Genomic DNA, 23847 nt, shown 5'->3' with positions numbered 1-23847 from the left:
ATTGTTTTATAGTTCCGAAATAAGGTTCTGGCCTCAAATATTTATAACTTGCGATGAGTCTTTTATATCACTGTGGAGGAATTTTCGCCCAATCTTCTTTGCAGAATTGTTTTAATTCGGATACACTGGAGTGTTTCTGAGTATGAACTGCCTTTTTAAATTCTTGCCACAGCATCTCAATGGGATTCAAGTCAGGACTTTGACTCGGTCGCTCCAAAACCTTCATTTTGTTTCTTTTGAGAGGTGGACTTGCTTGTGTTCTTTGGATTGGTCGTGCTGCATAACCCAACTGCACTTGATCTTCGTATGCTGTGTACATTGACCTTAAATGAGGCAAGTGAAGCCTGCGGTTCTTTAGATATAGTTATGGATTCTTTTGTGTTCTCCTGTACGAGTCGTTGATGCACTCTTAGTGAAATTTTGGTAGGCCAGCCACTCCTGGGAAGGTTCACCACTGTTCTCTCCATGTGTATAACGGCTGTCACTGTGGTTCGGTGGAGTCCCAGAGCCTTAGCAATGGCTTTGTAATCCTTTCCAGACTGCTAGATTTGGCTTTATTTTGCATATGTATTTGAATCTTTTTAGAACATGGCATCATGTGCTGTTTTTTGAGACCTTCTAGCCTGCTTCACATTGCCAGACAGGTTCTATTTTCAGTGATGTTTAAATTCAACATGTCTGGCAAAATTGAACTCAATAGTCAATAGAATTTGGTTAACTGCTTGATGTTGTAGCTGAGGGGGCAATTACTTTTTCACACAGCTAGGGCTAAATAAATGAAATCATTGTTTTGTGTTTAATTGGGTTAGCTTTGTCTAATATTAAAAGTATTTTGATGACATTAAACATTCCAGAGTGACAAATATGCAAAAATAGAAGAAATTGGGAAGGGGGCAAATACTTTTTCAGAGCACTATATGTCATATTTAGCTCTCTGACACACACCTGGCCAAAAAGTATTTAAAAAATGCATATTTTCAAGTAATGTTTGAATTGAATCATTTTTATCATTTAACATTTAAGGCTGTGAAGGATCTGTTAAATAAAGGTTATCATGGATGAGAAGCACCGCGACCCTATCTGGACTAAGCAGTTAGTGATGATGATGATGATTAATGAGAAGCATTATGACCAAGAGGGAGGTAAACAGACTGTGTAGTGTTGATAGCAGCTAACTGCGGAGGGATTTTGTTAAGAAACTGGATCTTTCTGTGAGTCAATCGCGTACAATTCTGTTCGTATCAATATGAGGTGCCCAATATTGAATTTAGGTGGCCAAGTCACCATGGCCCCCTGCACCAGATCTCCTTCACCAGTACCGTCCCTCTTTACTGACTATATTCTCAAATACTACTGTTGAATTTAGTTTTTCATAGCAAAACTGGACACTTTTTATTGTATTCAAAACTGTTAATAGGTTTTGACTAGATTGAAATGTATTCCCTATTGCCACTGTCCAAAGAAAACCATGTATCTCCATTTTGTTGATTTTTATTTTTCTACTTCATGTGAACATGGAAGCTGTCCTTTACATTGAATAAAAAAACATATGATGAATGGGGAAATAGAAATGCTCCAAAATCTCTTGGAATAAAATCTCTGTACATTAACTTCATTAAAAATGAAGACAGAGGCACTACATGCATTTGTAAAATAAATATAAAATTGTTGTTTTGACCTCAATTTGTAAAAAAAAATCTACCCCCATCATTTGAAAAAAGCTATTACAAAAAAACAAAAACAAACAAACAAAAAAAAACAGTTTTACCTGTTGTCCTTAAAGGAAGCAAACTGTTCTGTTTTGGTAGAATGACCCAGCTGTCTGTATACATAGGGATGAATATATGTAGTAAAACTCGTTATCAGTCCTTGTAAATGCAGGGCTTTTAATGATTTTGTAAGATATTAATTTTTAGCCTATATTTCTAGAATAAGAGTGTAGCTCGTGTCAGAGCCTGCAGCGCCACACAGGGTCCTCTCGGTCCTCCGCCCTTTTGTTGTTATGACGACGAGGTCGTAAATCCGCCATGTTTTCCCCTGTTGTAGCGTTGCGACAGGGACGGAGAGCTCGAACGACATGAGTGAAGAAAATAATAATACGGCAGAAACAGTGAGCGAGCAGCCGGAGCGCGGCGGGATCATCACCATCCAGACTGCACTGGGCGACGAAGGTAAACACAGCGACAAGGGTCTGAATCAAACACCGCGGCTTCAATTCTGTTCGACCTGCGCTGTCTGGTCGTCATTGGGCTACGGACGTTAGCAACACTTGACTAGTGTGGTTCTCGTTCGCTAACTGGCTAACGCTAGCTAGCAAACTTTCCGCGCTGTGTTAGCTGATGTTGGTGATGATAAGCGCTTCACGCTTTGGTTTCAATGGCCAAATATTTACTTCATCGCGGGGAAATGGCTCGTCATGGACTCGGGAACTATAGTGTCGTGGCGTCTGTATGTCTTTGCTTATTTAGTGTAAGTTAGCTGTAGTTAGCTAACCTATTTGTCCTGAAGTATTATTTCCCACCTTGTCATCTGCGTTGCTACGGAGACAGTGATGTCTAACGTGGCGAAGAAACGTATTTATTTAACTAATAAACAATTGATACGTTAAAATCGTTAGCGAAATATCTGCTAAGTCTAACAGTTGCTCACTGAAATGTCTGCTTATGCTGCCCTTTGTGTCCTGGGCCGAGTGTTTTCCAAGACTAATGTTCCCTCTTTGCAGATTTGAGAAAAAGCCCCTGTGTTCCCAGGGCCCTAGCTATGTCTCAAATGAGACCCTACTAGGTTACCTATATGATGTGCTGTGTAAGTTATGAAATTGTGTTTTCTGCACCCAAATAGTTTGTCCAGTGTGGAATTGAGCACCCGTGGCTGTTTGGGCGCAATAGCCAATATTTTAATTCTGTGTCCACTCGTGCACTATGTAGGGAGTAGGGAGCCATTTGAAATTCAGTTCGTTTTAGCTCCGTGTTACCTTAATCATGTTTCCTTCACATGGAAACTAGACTAATGTTAGACGTATTTTACAAACATGCATATTCTGTGAGTCTTTGGAGTAGTGAGGGATTGAGGGATTAAGTCAACATGTCAAGCTGTTGCCTTGGATCTGCTTTGTTGATACTGTACTTTATGTACTAAACAGTTTTACATGGCTGGTGATGTAAGTTTGTTATTTTACTGTGTAAGCTTGCAGGTTAGCAAAATATGCAAGGGCCAAGCTTAAACCAGACAAAGCAAATATTCACAAAATACATGCTCTGACTGTGTTTTCTGTTTGACCTCGGGTGACCCGAAGGACCCAAAGCATGACCACAGGAACTCTTTTAGAGGTTTCTGTAGTGTATCATATTGAGGCATGATTCATCATATAAAGAGCTGAGGGAACATAGGGTCGTGGGAACATAGAGCCCTGCAAATGTAGGTATGCCCCTATTTCTGCGGTTCTAAGAAAATGTTTACACTCGCATTCGCAGTAATGAGAAGACACAAAGAAGCTAACATGGCTATATTTTTTTCAGCTAGTTAGTAATTCCAACTTGTCCGTAGTACATAGCCAGTTGTAAAGCTTTTACACAAAGTGTGAACATTTCTGTTACCTTTTTAATAAAAAAGGCCAATATAATCTGCTACTGGAATGTAAAATTAGACAGCTCTGTTAGCAGAACTCTATGTTCCTGGCCACTGACAGTTCTGTCTGTAACCTCATTTTAGCTGTTTTACAGGTTAAAATAATCAGATATGGATATATCGTTTTAAGTCAGTGATGTGACAAGGCTTGTTAAGGTTGTATTATTTGTTCCAATGCTGTGAACTGATTCCTCTCTCTCCGTAGATGAAGATATTCACAAATGTGGCCGATGTGGAGAAGAGTTTTCCACTTTGGATACCTTCATTCAGCATAAGCTTAGTCGGAGCTGTCAACGTCCTGTACCGGATTCACAGGTATGTTTCACTTGTGGTCTATGTTATGTATTAAAGAGTTGTGCAAAAAAGCACTGTGTACTGTATTGTCTCTTTTTGCTGTAGATCAAACTTTAACATTTTGGCTTCTAAAAATGCAGATCCTGTAGATCAAGTGGCCATTTGCTTTGGAGATTTTACTGTGTTCTTTTTCTATTTTAACAAATGTGTTTGGTTTGACATGGAACTAATGGCTACATATCAGATTTTGTCAGCATTCATTAACTGTAACCATCATGATAGCTGATGAGACGATGTGGTGACTATGGTGTCCTCCCTGCTGAGCCAGAAAGTCTGTTGAAATAGGTGCTGTTCCACTTGCTGAAATTTTCTTATGTCACTATTTTTTTAAGACCTTATTTCATAAAGCGTTAACTGAGCCAGTGTTACACTAAAAGGCTATTTCTGCAGTAGCTAAACACATTACCCAGATCAGCACAGTGGCTTGAACGGAAATGAATTCAGTTTTGCAGGGGAAATGTATTGATTTACCAGATCCTACTTAAATGATAGTGATGTTGTATAGTTGGTGTTCTGTCTTGTAATGTTTAAGAAATTGTGTTAAAAGTTTTTGAGGAAAAAATACTAGTAACCCAGCAGACATAAACTTTAGTGAATAAGACTTCAGCTTAAGTTTATAAATTCCTCCAGAAGACATCAGCTTGGCCTTTTAAAGAAGCATCAGATAATAAATTCTGCTAAAACCTTAATCTGACTTGGTTACAAACCACATAGTAAAATATACTGTCACGCCAGCTATCTGTGCAAATTGTAATCTAGCAAAATATGAGGAACAAAGAGACTTGGATTTGATAATGTACATAATTGGTATGGACGTTACTTGTCAATTTGTCGGTTTGTTCACAGGAAAAATCGATTCTTAGATGCATGGACGTGGACGATTCTGAATCAATTCACAAATGTCAAAAATAGATTTTCTAAATATTTAATTTTTAAAGTAATGTTGACGGAACGCAAAAGGCGGAACTTGTAAGTGCGGAAGTGCAGCGCCCGGACAGTCTGTGGCGGCACATAACAAAAACACAAAAGGATGAGTGAGAAATCCGACCGGCTCCCTCTGCATTAAAAGCTAGGTTAGGTCAGGAGTCGACAACCCAAATGTTAAGAAGTGCCATTTTGTCCTTTCAACAAAAATCAAACCACCTCAGTATGCCATAATGTCGTAGTATACGTTAAAAAATATAAACGAAAACACAGACTTAATTTTGCTCTGCTTTAAGCTTTAGCTGTAGCCACTTTCCTCCCATCTCTGCCAGAAAACTTTTCTTCAAAAGTAGAGCAGCTTATTGTAAAATGTCTCTCGACATTCGACTGTTTTACGAGGCTGAAGTTGCTTTTTATTCTCCAGCTTCTTGTTTGAATTTTCCTGTTACATCTTAAATTCTGACTGAGGCACCAGAATGTAAATGCGGCACCATTTAAGGTGGACCGGGAAAATTCGAAAGAGAAGCTGACTTCATTTTCGCAACTTTTTAGTGTTTGACAGTCTCTTGTTGCAGATTTAACATACAAGGAAACCGACTGCTGTGCTTATAAATGCAAATTAATCCATTTGTCTCCAAATGTTCGTCTTAAATCCCTCTCTTTGCCTTTTTGTTAGCAACTAGCCAATTGAGACTGCATTGCTAGTTGACCTGCATTCTGCACGCCAGGGGAAAAGGGACCTGGATAAGAGCCATACTATGTGCAAGTTGTTTTACACTAAACTAAAATATTTTGGAAACGACAAACATGAGAAACCATATTACATGTTTCCACCCATTTTCCTACCGGTTGGACTTGCTGCCAACCAGAGGACCATCGAGCAAGCAATGTCAAAGCTTCCACCCAATTTGGAAGCGAATTACAAATTCTATCACAACTTTTATTGCCAAGGATTTGCGTCCGTTCTCAGTCATTGAGAACCAGGGCTTTCGTGCTATGTTGGACACTTTCAAGTCTTCAGACCGTGAGAAAATAGAAATCCTATATAGAAAAAAAGATGCATCAAGATGCATCGATAATCGTTTTATAATTGCATCACAGCCCTCTGAATCGTAATCGAATCATGAGGTGCCTAGAGATTCCCACCCCTATTATTACTGTAAAGTTTTTAATGAAATATTACCTTTTCAAAGCGTCACCTGGCTTGTTTTTGGTATTAAAGCATGCTAACTGTCCAAGTGGCCAGTGCAAATTTGACCGCCCCTGCTTATATTAGTTTTTGTGTTTTCTGTCAGTCAAATGGTCTCAGTGGAGGTGCTGCTCCCAAGGTGAATGCCGGTGATGATGGCCAACCTTCAGAAGACAAAGAGAAATCCAAAACAGGTAGAGCATTTGTATTTCTCACACCAAAGATGCATTCAATGGAGCATTGTAATGTACACTGACCAGCCACTTCATTAAGTACACCTACTTGTTTCTACACTCATTGTTCATTTTATCGGCTCCCCTTACCATATAGATGTGCTTTGTAGTTCTACAGTTACAGACTGTAGTCCATCTGTTTCTCTGCATACACTTTCATCCTGTTCTTCAGTGGTCAGGACCCCCACAGGACCACCACAGAGCTGGGATAATTTAAGGTAGTGGATCATTCTGAGCACTGCAGTGACACTGATGAGTTGGTGGTGTGTTGGTGTGTTTCATGCATGTACAGGTGGATCAGACACAATTTTTAAAAACAATTTTAAACACAGCTGAGAGCAGTTCACCAACCAAAATATTCAGCCAACAGCGTCTTGTGATCACTGATGAAGGACCAGAGGATGAACAACACAAACTGTGCAGCAACAGATGAGCTATTGTTTCAGACTTTACAAGAGGATCAACAAGGTAAGAGTGTCCAATAGAGTGGACAGTGTGTAAAAGCAGTGTATAAAAGCTCCAGTAACACTGCTGTGTCACTGCAATGCTGAGAATGACCCTACACCCAAATTTTACCTGCTTTGTGGTGGTCCTAAGGGGGTCATGACGATTGAAGAGTAAGGTGAAAGAAGGCTAAGAAAGTATGCACAAAAGCAAATGGACTACAGTCTGTAATTGTGGAACTACAAAGCGTGCCTATATGGTAAGTGGAGCTTTTCAAATAGACAGAGTTTAGATACGAGGAGGGGTGCTTAATGAAGTGTCTGGTCAGTGTAGTCCAACAGTAGATTTAATTAGTTTCTTTCACAGTGGTCCCTTGTTTGCCTAAGCCTTTAGCCAGGGCCTGTAAGCAATTCACCAAAATAGCCAGAGCTGGAATCTTCACCTTGTGAAGGTAATCTGCTGCTCTGCTTATGTAGGCATTTATGTTAGTCCGTCTCTCTTATTTTAGATGAGGAGGATGGTGTGGTGACCACCACCAGCAGAAAGAGAAGTCGCGTATCAAAACACCATGTCGAGTCCGAAGATGGAGAGGACCAGAGTTTGGATCCTACTAAATTTGTTGTGAAGCTTACTGCAGACGGACGCTACATTTGTCATATATGTGAGAAGACTTTTAAAACGGTAAGTTGCATTTAGATACCATTCTGTAGGAGTATGGGCTCAAAAGTTAGATAGAAGTCTTACCGTGGTCGTCTTTTGATTGGTTTAGTTTTAAATCTGTGGTGTTTTTCCTGTTCTGTCTCCACATCCCCATGTAGACGAATATCTTGAGGACACACTTGTTCACACACACAGACAGGAAGGATTTTAAGTGTGAACTGTGTGGAACTGCATTCAGAACCAAGGGCTCGCTGATTCGCCATAAAAGGCGGCACACAGGTACAGAGAGGGGGTGGGGGGGGTGTGGTTTAGAAACATACCGGCAAACTAGTGCTGTCAAAAGATTACAATAATTGATCATGTTTGTCTTATTTACTCAAATTTGACCCTAAAGAAGAATGTTATCCATTTAAGAAGCAGTGGTCTTTGTCTTAGTAGATTCTTGTTATAGTGTACACTCTTGAGCAAAAATGTAGCTTTCCACTTTGCTATGCTTTTACTTTGCTTTTGTTAGTTTCACTCTGGTTGTTTTATCAATGGTTCTCCCTCAACCATTTTTTTTTACTATGGCAGTAACAGGAAATAATCCATAGCAAGTTACGGCACCTGGACAGCTCGGTTTCAGCCTGGGCTACTACAGATGGTGCAAAGTGTCAGACTGCTTTAACGTTTTTGAAAAATATGTCATGTTAATAATTCAACACGTTAACCTTTGACAGCCCTTCGGAAAACGTAACTGTGGCCTGGGCTGTGACCCACCTAGTTTGTTAATATGGGCCAAAGGACTTTCCTTAGTCTATTGCTGATTAAGATTGAGACCTGAACCTATAGTCTTACAAAGTCCACCTGCATGTATTTTGATACACTAAAAATAAACTTGACCTCTGCCAATACCTGGCCCAAGCAATCAATTATATGTTCCGCAGCCAATGCAACAGATCATCATGTGGCTTCACTAGATAGCTCCATGGATTTTATAAGCAGAACTGTCATGATCTACCTCTCAACATTTACATTATTTTGTTTCTCAGATGAGCGGCCTTACCGGTGCAATCAGTGCGGCCTCGCCTTCAGAGAGTCCGGTGCCCTGACTAGACACCTGAAGTCCCTCACTCCCTGTACAGAGAAGATCCGTTACAGCCAGTGCAAAGAAATCCTGGTCAGCAAAGAAGGCATTCGCACAGGTAAATAGCTTAAAGTGAGGCTTTAGTTTGTAGTGTTCCTTGTTTAATTTGCGCCCTTGGGCCAGGCATTTAACCCCCACTGCCCCAGGCGACGCTGCTCTGCTGGTGCCGAGCTGCTCCCAGATTGGGCATAATGTAACATAATGCTGCCTCACCAGGAAGCCTGGGTTGTCTTGTTCTGACTCAGTGGTGCATGCGTGTTGTTGTGTTATTGCAGAGGTCCAGCAGCCACCTGTGCTCTCTCAAAAAGAGCAGCCGATGCCCGTAGTCAGTGTGGTGGAGGCTGCCCAACATGGCATTCATATACAGGTGGTGGAAGACCTAGGACAAGTACATCAGGTCTTCATGTTATTTCCTTTTTCCATGTTCATGATTTGATTGGATTTCATATTTCACTATGTTCGTTAAGGTCACGGAACAGGCATTCTCTTTCATGACGCCTAAGGCCAGTTTAATGCCCAGTAAAATCTCTGATCTTCTCCAGACATGCAGACACATAGACTTATCTTGTGGGACTGTCTAATTCTGTTATTCATTTAGGTGATAAGGGGGATAAGGCAGACTTTTTGCAAACTCCCAGAGAGGCTGCTTGGGATGCAGGCTTTAGCAGACTTTGATTATGGCAGAGAAAGGCACACAATAACAAATGAAACGGGAAGAGTTAAATAATAAATGTATAAAGACTAGATAAACAAACGAAGAACGAGTTCCAACGCAAGGAAAACAATTTAAGTGCAAATATGCAGACTTTGCTTTCACCCTCATCCATGGAAGTAGGTTGAGCTGAAGTGCCCTCACATGAGTGCTTTCTCTATGTTTGCAGCCCTGCAGCCTCGCAGAACCAACGTGATGTTAAGCACTTTAGTGAACATCATAGAATGTATATTCAGAATCCGTGAAGTCGTGAGATTTACTTAGAACGATCATGTCTCATTAGTAATTTTTCATCAGTTCCCTTATAATGCTCTTAATACATTCATTGACTCAGTAATGTAACTATTTATTAGGACGAGGGAACATTTGAAACCTACCTTATAGAAATGATTCACTGGAAAAAAAAAAAATGGACGTAATGTTTCTCTTCCCCCAAACATGGTTTATCGGCCAAGACATTGGCATCCGAAGTTTGCTTTGTTAGTTTTATAACAGTACCAGTACCAGTACAAGGTCAATATAGCCAAAAAGCTAATTATTTTAGCTTCTTCTACTAGCCTGTTCTGTTATATTAACTATATTACTTCTAATATAGCCCCATAGCTTCAGTGCTGAACTAATGAATCAGACTTCGGACACCAAATATGTCTTGGGCAGTTTACTACGTTTGAGGTAAGGGAAAATTGTGTGTACCATTCCTTTAAAGCGTGTATGCAGTTTTGTTTTGTTTTGTTTTTCACATAAGCCATTGACTACATGTCTAAAGACTGGGTGGTGTTTTCTTCTGGGCAGGTGGTGTCACAGTCTCCAACTGAAGCTGTGGTCGAGGGAGACAGTTTGATCTGCCAGGCCATCATCAATTCAGGCATTGCCCTGGAAACTGAGGCCACAGAGGCAGCAGTGCAGGCCGAGGCACGGTCACCTAAAGGTCCTGAGGCTGAGGCAAGGCTTGCAGAGATTCAGGTGACTGAGGAGTGTGTGGAGGTGGAAGAAGAGACCGTGGTGAGTGGGGAAACTGCTAATAGTGTTCTTTTTTTGTGTTCATATCCTGTGCCTTTGTTAACTGGGAATGTTGAAATATTGCTCAAAAGCTACAGTCAGAGATACAAAAAAGAATTTGTAGTGTCACTAGCTCAAATTCCTGGATACTTGCAGTACCTGCATTACTATGCAAAAGTCATACACCACCTTTATTTATTTTTATTTCTAGTCAAAATGACTATAAAGTACAAGTTATTAGTACAAGTTATTAGTTTTACCTTCAGGAATAAACCAGACAGCACAAACACACCAAGCACTTTATTAGGAACACTACACTAATGCTGGGTAGGCCTCCCTTTGCTCTTATATCAGCCTCAGTTCTACATGACATGAATTCCACGTTTCCATGTTGGAAAGATGGCTTTTTCTTATGGTGAATGTAGCCATTAGAAGATGGCTGAATTGTGGCAATGAAGGGATACACATGCAACAATACTCGAATAGGCTGTGGGATTCAAGCGATGATTGATTGGTATTAACAGGCCCAAAGTGTGCCAAGAAAACCTTCCCCACACCATTACACCACCTCCACCAGCCTGGACTATTAACACAAAGTAGGTAGGTCCATGGATTCATGCAGATGGTGCCAAATTCTGACCCTGCCATCTGTGTGCCTAAGCACAAATCGAGATTAATCAGACCAGGTTACGTTTTTCCCACTGCAGGCTCAGTTTTCTGTTCTTGGCTGATTAGAGGTAGAACCCAACATGGTCTTCTGCTGGTGCAGCTCATCCGCCTCAAGGTTTGACATGTTGTGCATTCTGAGATGCTTTCTGCTCACCACAGTTGTACAGCGTGGTTATCAGACTTACCGTAATAAGTGATAATTGCTTGAATGAGTGAGTGTATAGGTTTTTCTAATAAAGTGCTTGGTGACTGCATATGTAATAGAAAATTATGCAGTCTCAACATATAATATGAAAAGTGTCTATATTAAGTATATGCATCCTTCACCCTCTGCTTCAGACTTGCTTTCACTTTTTCAAAGTTTTTTCCACACCTCCAAAGTTCAAACTCAGCAGTTGGTTGCATTTTATCCTTTTCACAATCCGAGTAATTGCCCTCACATCCAGCGATGAAAAATGAATACCTTGTTTTGACTGTAAATTAAATAAATGAAAGTTTTTTGTTGTTAGCTTCTTTTTGTTTTTTTTAATTGTATACTTTCTATTTGCTTGAAGGACTCTTCAGAGAAGGAAGGGGAAGCAACACCATCTAAGTCACACAAATGTCCTCACTGCGATCGAGTCTTCAGAACAATGTCTCACCTACGCATTCACATCAAAGGCCATGTTGGTAAGCTCCAGCCCAAATAAACATTTTCTGACTGTGACCGAAATGGATCCCTGTTTGCGTTTTAGGACGCGATTAAGAATGTCAATCATTTTTGTCTGATGACTGATTCATAGAACAGAGGGATTTTGAGGGCACTGTAATCTCCCACAGTGATGTAGCTGCTGAGCCTGTGAAAGTGAAACCTATCAGACTTTCTGGTGAAAGACACACTGCGCAAAACAGCAGCTCTGAAAAGGACCCTAATTGTGTTCATTCAGCATAAACATTGAGTGGTAATTGTGGACTACTGCAGTCATGAGGCAAAATTGTGTATCAAGGTCAAGTTTTATAGTTTTCCCATGTGCCCTGCATTTTTCTAAACATTACGCCCATGTTTATGGCTATGAGAAGCCTTTTTAACCTTGCTTAAGCAACTTATGCTGGTTTGTTTATTTGACTGAGAGGCCGATGAGAAAGTGTCCGAATTTGATGGTTCGTGCATTTTTAATGCAATTTTTGAAACTATATAGTTCTCAGCTATAAAGTGCAATACTAATGAGGGAGTAGGGATCCATTTTGGTCGCAGCCTCTGTTCTTTCACAGTGTCCTCAGTTAGCACTGTTCCATATTCTGGAATTACCCTTATTCATTGTTCTCTACTGTAAATTAGGCCAGGGTTGGTGGGTTCCAGAAAAAATGTAAAATGCTATTTTCTTACTTGGCAGGCTACAAGCCATTTAAGTGCCTCACATGTCAGAAGGAGTTTCTAACGGGCTACATGCTGAAGAAGCACATGGAGGTGCATGTGAGTGAGCGCAGGTATAAGTGTGGCGAGTGTGGCAAGCTATTCAAAGCCATTGGGCATGTGCGGGAGCACATGCGGGCGCATTCCAGTGAGCGGCCTCACCACTGCAACCTGTGCGACAAGAGCTACAAGACAAAGGTGAGCTAAGCAGGCACCATCACAGCTTTTGAAATGGTCAGTTTTAGCTGACCAGTGAATGTTCAGTCATGAAGACTGATGTTATTGGCCATAAACTTTTGACAAACAGAATAAACAGTTAACATATAGACAAACTAATATGACAATCATTAAACTAGAGGTGGGCAGTAGGACAATATTTATTGTTTTGGTGAAAAATATAAATATTTCACAATATGCTTTTCTGAGCATGTTGTGGAAATTCTCAGCTCATAAATAACACTGATCAATTGCATGTTACAATACAAAGTAAGCGTAATTAAGTCTGTTTAATTTAATGTAGTACAGCACAGTATGTGGATTGTTGAATAAAGGTCATTGGCTTTAGGTGTTTTTGAAAGTATTTTTTTTATATGACACTACTGGTGCTTCTTTCTGTATTGCAATTTCAAACCTCACTCCTAAAGGTTAGGATCAGTGCTGGCTAATGTGTGTGGGTTATAAATAAATGTGGCAGTTTTAGGTTGTGATGTGTCCTAAAGAACCATTTCAGTAGATAGAAATAAAAGCAATAAACAAGCTGAAATGAGTCATGTTGTGATGACCAAGTTGTTGTGATCCTGCTTCAGAATGCACTCCAGGTCCACCATCGCACACACGGAGAAGATAAGCCGTATGTGTGTCCACACTGCTCTCGTGGTTTTCGGGAAAAAGGTGCTCTGGTGCGTCACATTCGCCACCACACCGGTGAGAAACCCTTCAAATGCTCCAAATGCGGCCGGGGCTTCGCTGAGCATGGCACTCTAAACCGCCATTTACGATCTAAAGGTAAGGCCGCTGGCTACAAGTATCAAATCATACAGGCTTGAGTATACTGTCACAGAAATCACGTACTTCATGCAAGTTTGCGAATGTAGACACAAGCTGCGCAGACATGGTTTTGCACATTGTTGCATACTAGAATGTGTCATAGCGCAATTCATAACACAACACAAGCGCAAGCTGCATTCTGAGCATTACAGCAAGGGGCATCTCTATCTATAGATAGATAATATCTAATAATCTATATATCTGTCTATTTATCTGTGTGTGCGTGTGTATACACAACCCCAATTCCAAAGAAGTTGGGATGCTGTGTAAAATATAAATAGATGTACAACACTATTTCCAAAAAGGTTGGGACCCTCTGCAGAATGTAAATAAAAATAGGATACAGTGATATGTAAATCATGTAAACCATATTTTTAATGGAAAATACTACAAAGGCAACATATCAAATGTTGAAAGTGAGAAATTTTATTGTTTGCTGAAAAATATATGCCCGTTTTGAATTTGAGGCCAACAACACATTTCAAAAAAGTTGGGACTGGGGCATGTTTACCACTGTGTTTCTTCCCCTCTTCTTTTGACAAACTCTGTAAGCATTTGGGAACTGAAGAGACCAATTGCTGTAGTGTTGAAAGCAAAATGTTTTCCCGTTCATGTTTGATATCAGATTTTAGCTGCTTAATAGTTTGGGTTCTGCTTTATTGTATTTTTCATTTCGTAACCCTCCATATGTTTTCAGTGGTGACAGGTCTGGACTGCAGGCAGGTCAGTTAAGCATCCAGACTCTTTCAATACGGAGCACTGCTGTTATAATACATGCAGAATGTGGTTTGACATTGTCTTGCTAAAATAATCATGTCTGTTTGTAACGCAGTGCTGCCTGAGGGCCCAAAGATAATGGCCAGCAAATACTGGTTTTTGGCCTTGTCCCCTGCATACAGAGATTTCTCCAGATTCTCTGAATCCTTTAATGGTATTATGTACCACAGATGATGAAAAACAAAAGTTCTTTGCTATTTTGCATTGAGAAGCGTTATTTTTTAATTGTTGCATTATTTGCCCACTCAGTCTTTCACAGAGTGCTGAACCCCTGCTCATCTTCTGAAAGACTCATCCTCTCCGAGATGCTTTTTATACCCAGTCATGTCACTGACCTGCTGCCAATTATTCACCAGGTGTTTTTTTTTAAAACATTTTTTTTAGCATTACACAACTTTACCAGTCTTTTGTTGCCCCTGTCCTAACTTTTTTGAAACATGTTGTTGACATCAAATTTAAAATGGGCATATATTTTTCAAAAAACAATAAAATAGCTCAGTTTCAACATTTGCTATGTTGTTTTTGTACCATTTTCAATTAAATATGGGGTTTAATTGTTTTCCACAACATTGCATTTTGTTTTTATTTACATTTTGCAGTGTCCCAACTTTTTTTGGAAATGGGGTTGTAAATAAACAGAATGCAATGATTTGCAAATCTCATAGACCCATGTTTTATTCACAATAGAGCGAAGAACACATCAGATGTTGAAAGTGAGATATTTTACCATTTCATGAAAAATATAAACTCATTTAGAATTCGATGGCAGCAACATATCTCAAAGTTGGGACGGGTAACAAAAGTGCTGGAAAACTAAGTGGTACTAATATAAAACAGCTGGAGGAGCAATTTGCAACTAACTCACATGACTGGGTATAAAAAGAGCATTTAAGAAAGGCAGAGTGTCTCAAAAGCAAAGATGGGCAGAGGTTAACCAATCTGAAAAACTGTCTAAAAATTGTGGAACAATTTCAGAAAACTGTTCCTTAACGTAGAATTGTGACTTTGGATATCCCACCACCTACAGTACATAATATCATCAAGTGATTCAGATAATCTAGAGAAATCCCTGTAGGCAAGGGACCAGGTCGGCGGTCAATATTGGATCCTCCTGATCTTCGGGCCCTCAAGCAGCACTGCATTAAAAACAGGCATGATTTTGTACTGGAAATCACTGCATGGGCTCAGGACCCCTCCTAGAAATCATAGTCTGTGAATACACTTCGCTATGCAATCCACAAATGTTAAGAAGTGTAACCAAAAAAGTTAAAGCTGTATCATGCAAAGAAGAAGCCGTATGTCAACATGATCCAGAAACGCTGCCGTCTTCTCTGGGCCAAAGCTCATTTAAAATGGACTGAGGCAAAATAGAAAACTGTTCTGTGGTCAGATGAATCAAAATTTGAAATTCTTTTTGGAAGCCTAGGACGCCGTGTCCTGCAGACTCGAGAGGAGAGGGACCATCCGGCTTGTTATCAGCGCACATTTCAAAAGCCTACATCTCTGATGACATGGGGTTGCATTAGTGCCTGTGGCGTGGGCAGCTTACATATCTGGAAAGGCACTATTGATGCTGAACAGTATATAAAGGTTTTAGAACAACATATGCTCCCATCCAGACAACGTCTCTTTCAGAGGAGGCCTTGCATATTTCAGCAAGACAATGCTAAACCACATACTGCATCCATCACCACAGCATGGCTTCGCAGAAGAAGAGTCCAGGTGCTGAACTGGCCTGCCTGCAGTCCAGACCTTTCACCAGTAGAAAACATTTGGCGCATCGTGAAACAAAAAATCCGGTAAAGAAGACCCCGGACTGTTGAGCAGCTAGAATTCTACATCAGGCAAGAATGGGATAACATTCCTCTTCCAAAACTCCAGCAATTGGTCTCCTCACTTGCCAGATGTTTACAGATTGTTGTTAAAGGAAGAGAGGATGCTACACAATGGTAGACATGGCCCTGTCCCAACTTTTTTGTGTGTTGTCTTTACATGAGTATGTTTCTGGCCTTAGACCTGATCAGTGTTGTAAAATGTGTGCGTATGTCCTTCAGGAGGCTGTTATGCAGTGCAACAAAAGGATCCAGATCAGGTGTTGAGTACTGAGGAACAGCAGGAGTCCACAGACAGTGTGGCAGCCACCATTATCACTGAGGACCCACACACAGTGCTAGTAGAATTCTCCTCTGTGGTGGCTGATACTCAGGAGTACATCATAGGAGTGAGTTTACTGCACTGTTCGTGTTTGGGGCTCCCAACCCCAGCATGGTGACACTGTGCAATTTTTTTATTTTCCTGGCTCTAACCTTATATAGGGGCAACTCAAAACTCTGGTTGAATGTTGACTAGCTCTTGACTGAAATTTCAGCCTAAGAAAAAAACATGAACAAAACTGATTAAATTAGGATCACCAACCTCGCAGTATGATTTGTTAGTTATGCCAAAGTCATTGCTGCAATGACATTCTTATGTAGCTCTCAGTGGTTAATTACAGCTGCACATAACGAGCTGTCCGTTTGAGGACGAACACTTAGTCTGATGGACAGAACAAAGCACCACATGCAGTAAATGCTGTTTTTAGGAGGTTACCTCTGGACAGGGCAGTGCCTACGGTTCACTGCGAGACTAAACTAAAACTTGATTTACATCTTGAGACTCAACTCTTTGACTCTTAACACACCTCACCCAGCACAGTAGGAACTGATGAGAAATCAGGTGTGATTAATAAATAAAAGCACAAAAATGTGCAGTGTTTCCTGGACTGGGATTGGAAACCTTACACAGAGATAGACTTGAATTTTTTTTTGATTGTTAGTGCTTAGTGGTGCAAGACACATTTCTGCAACAGTAGACAAGAGAATATTACCTTATCTTATTATATGTCCTCCTTTTGGACATTTACCTAAAGATAAATAAACCTACTTTCTAGGCACCAGCTGATGAAACAGCGCAAGGGGAGGAGGTGTCCATTATTCAGGACAATCATAGCCAGGTAAGTATGGTATTGTGTTTAGCTGGACTAAAGTCACCAATGACTAGCTTTTTTTGTATGTATGATTTTGTATCCAGTATCATGAGTTACTTGCTTTTTCAGTAGACCACTATTGCAGTTCCTTAGTATTATGTAGCAAAAAATCTCATTTGCACACAATGTTCCTCTTATTCTAAAGGTAGTCCATCAGCCAAGACTGATGGATTTTTTAGATTTTTTTTTTTTGTTTGTTTTTAAATGTTTCATAGCTGTACTTCAGAATGTGTCCTGTACTTTGTTGTGTACTATGTTACCTGTAGTGAGGAAACTACTTAAGTCAACTAAATGTAATAATTTTCACATCATCTTGTAGATGGACAGCCAAATCATGAAGGTTGTGCAGCATATTGTGAGTCAGTCGCATGGTAGCCACCAGATCATTGTGCGGAATGTGGGTGCTGACGAGAGCCCCAGTGTGTCCGACTGCGGCGACACAATCACCATCGCCACACCCGAGAGCCTCACTGAACAGGTGGCCATGACGCTGGCCAATGCCATCGGCGACGGCACCATCCTGACCACCTCTGCCACAGAGGGCGCCATGGAGACACAACACGCTGCCGTCACTGTGGTTGCAGCTGAAGACATGGGATTGATGCAGCAAGAGGAGCAGTATGTCATCGCATCACCTGAGGACATGGAGATTCAGACGGTGGTGGTGGTCTGAGGCAAAGGACCCAAAGGAAATCACCCTCTCCATGAACTCTGGGGAAAAGCAGTCTCCCGTGGAGCTGCTCATTTTACTTATCTGTGGTAGCAGTTTGTTCTCCCAACATGCCTTATTGTCTTGAATATCCAAATAATCTGCACTTAAAAGGAGGAAAATTGGTTTCTTGAAGTGTGCAAACATATAATTGCACTAAGTTATTTTTATAATCAATGTGTTGTATGCAGTTATCTGCAGACAATGATACCAAATTAGCCTGACTAATTATTCCCTTCAGACCTGGTTGGCAGTGAACAACAAATGTACTCTGCTGTTGATGGCCATTGTGCAGGATGTATTTCTTTAAGGTTCTCAGGGCATAAGTGCTGATCTAAGATCAGTGTCAGCACACCTCAGACTTTAATGCATAGGAATTAAAAAAACAATCTGAACACTTTCCTGTTACAGTGCATGTTTGTGCACATATTGTTCCATGTATTTGTTTGTTTAATAGATAAAAGCTCTCATTGAAAGCTGTTTTATTTCATTTATTGGACTCTAATGCTGCATGGACATAGAGGTGCACTTCTTTGCAGCCAGTGAGGACTAACATGCTACTTCATGACAAGTAGGCCAACCAGAAAATTCTGCTTACATTTGACAGCTTGATTTCATTACCCTGCCTCTCAGATTTCTATAAACTATATTCTTTTATCGTTTGTGGGTTTGTAGCAGATGAGGTGATGATGGATTCATTGGATGTATGGCTTATTCCATCTTCCAGCAAATTGTGTTTATTTGTGAGACAGACAGACCATCCGAGTTATGATTGATGCTTTTTGTAGCTCACAGCTGTGTTATCAGCAGGTGATAGATGGACAGTTTGTAGAATCACTCACCTGGCAGATCTGGGCCACACTACAGCCTTGTTCACTTTGCCACCATTTTTTTTAACACCCCCCTCCTGTCTCCCCTCCTGTCAGGTCATTACTGCACATGCTGTTGCCAAGGATACTGTGGACAGATGCACCGTTTCTAACCCCTCAGGATCCTCTCATGTACCCTCATATTGTGGTGCCGTTTTGAACAGAAAAGAAGAATGCTGCCCCAGTATACACAACCCAATGCCTTATCAGTAAACTAGCCAGTGTTATATTAATAGAAAGCTCCATATTTATTAGAAAGCTGAAGGGCGAGTATAGATATTCCATTGCTAAAGAGGACTCTAAATGTAAGAACCAGCAGTCAACCATCTGTAATCTTCATATCATCCTTTATTTTCAATAGGTTTCAATTGACTTTCAATTTTTTCTGCTAAGCTGAGAAACAATTCCATTGTTTGAACACTTAAACTGCATGCCTATTATTCGGTAACCACTATGAAGCTAATATGTTAAATGTAGTAGTTATTTGAGGTAAGCTACATGTATCTTGTGTAATGTAGCATGTTAAGCGAATGGGGATCCATGTGACGGTTGCAGTTTAGTTTCTTTGATTGCGTGGACATCTGCAAACATATGTTGATGAACCCTACTGTCATTTTGGTGGATGTTACTTTTTCCCCTCTGATCCCAGATAAGATTTAAATAGCTACAGTTAGGATTCAGAAATGAGGAACTTGACTTTTACCATCATCCAGACCTTTCATGGAGAAGAAATGGTTGTTACACTGTATAAGCAAAGAGAATCACTTGTCCTCCAATCATAAAAAAAAGAAAAAGCTTATGTTTATTAAATTTTAAAAGAGAAAATTCAACTAAATTTGTCAAAAAAATGTCTAATTAAATGGTTAAGATGTAGTAATTTGGTTTGATATGAACTGCTGCATTCTGGAGAAAAAAGAATGACGAGTAAAAATTGTTCACAGTGGTGGTGATGGGAACCAGGGCCTATATTCACAAAACTTCAGAGTAGGAGTGCTGATCTAGAATCTGTTCCTATCTGTAAAGTGATAGTGCATGTCTGAATACCTCTAAAAGCTACCTCACAAAAAAGGTATTACATGAAATGGTTGACAATATACTGTTTCATGCCCGAGATGTTTTAGAAGTTACAAGATGGCATAGAAAATATTTTTTTTATTATTTAATCCATTCATGGCAAAGAGGTACATGGAAGGCATGAAGGAAAGTACCCAAAGAAAATCTTTGCCACTATTTTACCATTATCAACATTACATCTAAAAACTCAGAAGACGTGTGGGTTCACTGGTTGTTTTGGACTGTAAATGAAATTACTGTTTTGTGTTGTAGACATGCCCTGGTTCGCATCACCACTGCTGTAAAGAAATCAGTGTTATTTTCTCCACAATGAACCATTTCACATCAAACCACTCCAGATGCCTTTGTTTACATCTCAGTTATTGAATTATGCAGAAATTATTTTTAAAAATGGATGGAATTCAAGTTTGTGCTGAAAAAATATATTGAGGAAATCTTCAAACATTTACAAGGGAAATCACTGGTTCCACAGGAGTTCCATAAAAGGGTTTATGTGCCTCTTGTGTTTGTAGCATAAAACAGTTTTCAGGGTATAACAGGCCAGTTTCCGTGAGGCACTATTAAATGTTAATTTTATTGTTCATCTAAAGATTACTCAGCTATGCTTCTGAAGTTCACTCTGGCCTTCATCAACACAGAGACCTTCTGGGATTCAAAAGTGAAATTCTGCTGCAGAGAGTCCAGTGATGAGATGTCCAAGGTCATTAGGCCCTATGGGGTAAACAAGTTTCCCGCTGCCAGAATCTTCCTGCCAGGTAAGCCTCGGGGGAAATAAACGCCTGCTCTGCATTTCTGTGGAGATACCTCTTTGAATGAACAGCAAGCAGAATATTAGACCGTGCATCATCTTTCTCCCACAAAAATGCTCTGACGTGGCCATTACTGCCAGCAAATTAGTATCTGTTCAGATGGTCATGCATATTCATCTGAGCTATACTGTCTTTATATGTAGCTGGGCTTCACAATTTATGTGATTTTTTTTTTCCCCCCCATTGTCTACATGTGTGATGCTTATAGCAATGACTAATATAATTAAGTAAATAGGAACGTGTAAAAACTAGCTCAGTGTTTAAGACAGTTATTGCCAAATCAGACGACTAACAACGTATTTATTTTTATTTATGTTTCCTGTAATTTCTAAAATGATCTAAGATTATGTTTAGGAGATTATTAAATTTACTTGTCACGCAATTAAGATTATAATCTTAATCTATGGGTTTTTTTATGACCTTAAAGGACATTTTTAGAATAATTTAAACGTAAAAACTCAATAACAAACTCATAACATGTAACATAATCTACGCACCATACTGACAAAAGCTTTACCAAACAAACGGTTGTCCATGAAGAGGCAGTTGAGCGCGTGGTGCCTGTGGAGGTTCAGTGGTAAGTCCTAATTTTTTTAACCAGGCAAATACCATTTAAATAGAAAATATAATTATTGTTTGTCATTTTCAGACATGTAAATTCGCTCTATTGCAAGTAAATATTAAAAAAAAAATGTTATTCTGGCTTGGTGTTTTTTGTCAGGCACATGACGTGGCTAGCTCTAAAACTAGCCATAGTATGCTAACGCAGCTAACGATGTTTTCGACCAGAAAAAACGACAAAATATCAAGTCCTCACATTAATTTCCACCGCATTATGTTCAATGGAGACTACAGTTTATCTTGACTGTTTGCTTTAAGAGTATGAAATAATGATATATCTGCATAATTTGATTGAGAAAACTCGTTTTTCATTATCTTAAAATAATCGGTAACATTTGCGGTTAATACCTTGGACCATAGATATACATACCCAGATGCCGCGTTGCCTGTTGTTCTCTATCTGAGGCGATACGTCTGCGTTTCCGCCATGTTAGAGCGGTCAACATCCACTTGTGAACAAATTAACTTGTATTGAGAGGTGATGAGTCTCAGGATTAAATCGGCCACAACTTCCTTATTACTCAACCGATTTTCACCAAATTTGTTTTGTTATAATGAAGGTTGGGAATCTCTAGGTACCCACGATTAGATTACGATTCAGAGGGCTGCGATGCGATTATAAAACGATTATCGATGCATTTCGATGCATCTTCTTTTTCCTATGTAGCATTTATATTTTCTCACTGTGTGAGCTTAAGTTTCGAGTTTAAGTTTCAGGTTTATTTGTCACTTGCACAACATGTCAGGACATTTATGCATTGAAATGCTTGTGGTGAGGCTCAGGTAATCACTCTACAGAAAGTAAATAAGTAAAAATAAAAATATAAGAAAAACCAACTGAAATATATTAAATATACACAAAATATAGACAGAATATAGAGAATCGATTTTTTCCCCGCACCCCTAGTTATAATCCTCAGACACAGATTAATCTAGGACTGCTCTCAGTAGCTTTTATTTCTTTAATAACTGATCGTGATAATTAGCCGTACGGACAGATGCACCTGACGTTAAAAATCGAGTTTAGCGCGAGCTCTGGTAGAAACACAATCTCACAATCAGCAAATCCATTAATATGGGAATCACTTTTCATCTTAAAACACATTAAAAAAAAAATAAACCCCCAAAGACAGTAAGAAGGATGAAGCTACAACTGGCTTCCTATTCACCAGCTTCTTTCAGGTGCCTGAAGCTGCACGATTTAAGGTGGAATGGGAACATTCGAACAAGATGCTGGCAAATAAGAAGCTAGCTTAAGCTTTAGCTTTACACACAGCATTAACCATCATGTAAATAAATAACTACTTGTTAAATAATTTGTCAATTTCATGTTGAATACTTGTGCGCATGTCATAAAGCCCCTTTGTAGGTAGCCTTCAAAATAAAGTCTTGCCAAGTTTTCAGGGCTAAAGGAATGGATAGTTTAGTTCAGTCCTTGCCATCCCTTTAAGAATGGGTTCTCATTGGTTTTTGTCAGTTATCTACAACCACTGGTGCCACATGGTACGGCTGGTATTCAAACCCTAAATCCAAGCACAAACACTGAACCCTCCACTTCTGGGCAGTGCTTTCACTTTGGAGGCCAGCCTTTGTTGTGAACATAGATTAGTGGTTTATGGCAGTGTTTGTAAAGCCAAATGTGTTTAAACTGTGCGCTGTGTTTGACCTTGGCCTGAGGACGGGCCTCCTTCCCTCACGCTGCTCGCAGTGTCTCTCTCCGACGCGAATCAGTGAAGCGCTGTCCTTCACCAGAGCGCCAGCATTCGTTTCTGGGTCAGCTTTCAGCCCTCAGAGAGGGCCCGAGCCACCAGAACGAGAGAGAGAGCGAGTGAGAGTGAGAGAGGGGGAGGTATTTATAGAAAAATAGGGCTCCACAGTACCTTTTTCCTTGCAAAAGAACCATTACAGGGACCCAGCTAGAGTGTCCCAGATTTCTGATCAGTGCTCTGCGTGAGGGCCAGGGCTGGACAAACTTAGCAGAGATGCAGAGCCCTGCTTGGAAAGAGCTCTGTGTTCTCCCGCACTCTTTACCTCCTCTCCACCACTCTTTCTGGGCTGGACCCGCTGGTGTGATGGAGCTTTGAGAACTTCTGGCTCCTGCCACTTTGCTTTGTTCTATAATGACCTGTTGAAGTGGAAGTTGAGGTGGTCTCTCAGCTGCATCTGCCCAGGCCTTGATCTTCTCTCACTCACGCCTTCATAAAATACCCACAACTGACGCACCTGCAACCATGATGAGGAGATTTCTGAAGAGCCAGAAGGGCCGGTTCTCTCTTCGCCAGAGCCGATCGGGCTCGCGCAGCGCCTCCAAAGACTTCTGTGAGTTTTTCTGTGCCTTTTCTGTTACTGCTTCAGCTTCATCTGTGCTTGGAGATTGATTAAAACACATGGGAGCTTAAGTTAATTGCACTCAATTTACTGAATGCCCTTTAGGTGTACCTCACTTCCACAAGAATACAAAACAGTTATTGCAGAAATGATAAGAAATGGACCACAGAATTGTGTTGATTTTATTTCATTAAATATTCATTAAATTAAAATGATTTACATATATTCAAATGTGTCACTTTTTTTTACAGAGTGCAT

The 23847-nt window shown here is 40.1% G+C and overlaps 2 protein-coding genes across 2 annotated transcripts in view; both read left to right on the top strand.

Annotated features, from left to right (window-relative positions):
• Positions 1-1828: 1828 nt before the first annotated feature.
• e4f1 (E4F transcription factor 1) lies at positions 1829-18364 on the top strand. Its single transcript, XM_036590528.1, has 14 exons — positions 1829-2171; positions 3833-3942; positions 6201-6288; positions 7280-7452; positions 7590-7710; positions 8463-8615; positions 8833-8954; positions 10062-10271; positions 11492-11606; positions 12311-12528; positions 13137-13335; positions 16209-16375; positions 17084-17146; positions 17499-18364. Exons 1-14 carry the CDS (start codon positions 2078-2080, stop codon positions 17850-17852), a joined length of 2187 nt encoding a protein of 728 aa, XP_036446421.1. The 5' UTR covers positions 1829-2077; the 3' UTR covers positions 17853-18364.
• Positions 18365-23495: 5131 nt separating this feature from the next.
• grid2ipa (glutamate receptor, ionotropic, delta 2 (Grid2) interacting protein, a) overlaps positions 23496-23847 on the top strand; it is a 64567-nt gene continuing 64215 nt past the window's right edge. Inside the window, 1 exon segment of the mRNA XM_036589526.1 lies at positions 23496-23580. Within this exon segment, the coding sequence (XP_036445419.1) occupies positions 23496-23580 (85 nt within the window).

Source organism: Colossoma macropomum, unplaced genomic scaffold (genome assembly GCF_904425465.1).
Source record: "Colossoma macropomum unplaced genomic scaffold, Colossoma_macropomum, whole genome shotgun sequence".
NCBI classification, from domain to species: domain Eukaryota; kingdom Metazoa; phylum Chordata; class Actinopteri; order Characiformes; family Serrasalmidae; genus Colossoma; species Colossoma macropomum.
The sequence above is the reverse complement of the archived record's forward strand: the minus strand, read 5'-3'. Positions and strand labels throughout refer to the sequence as shown.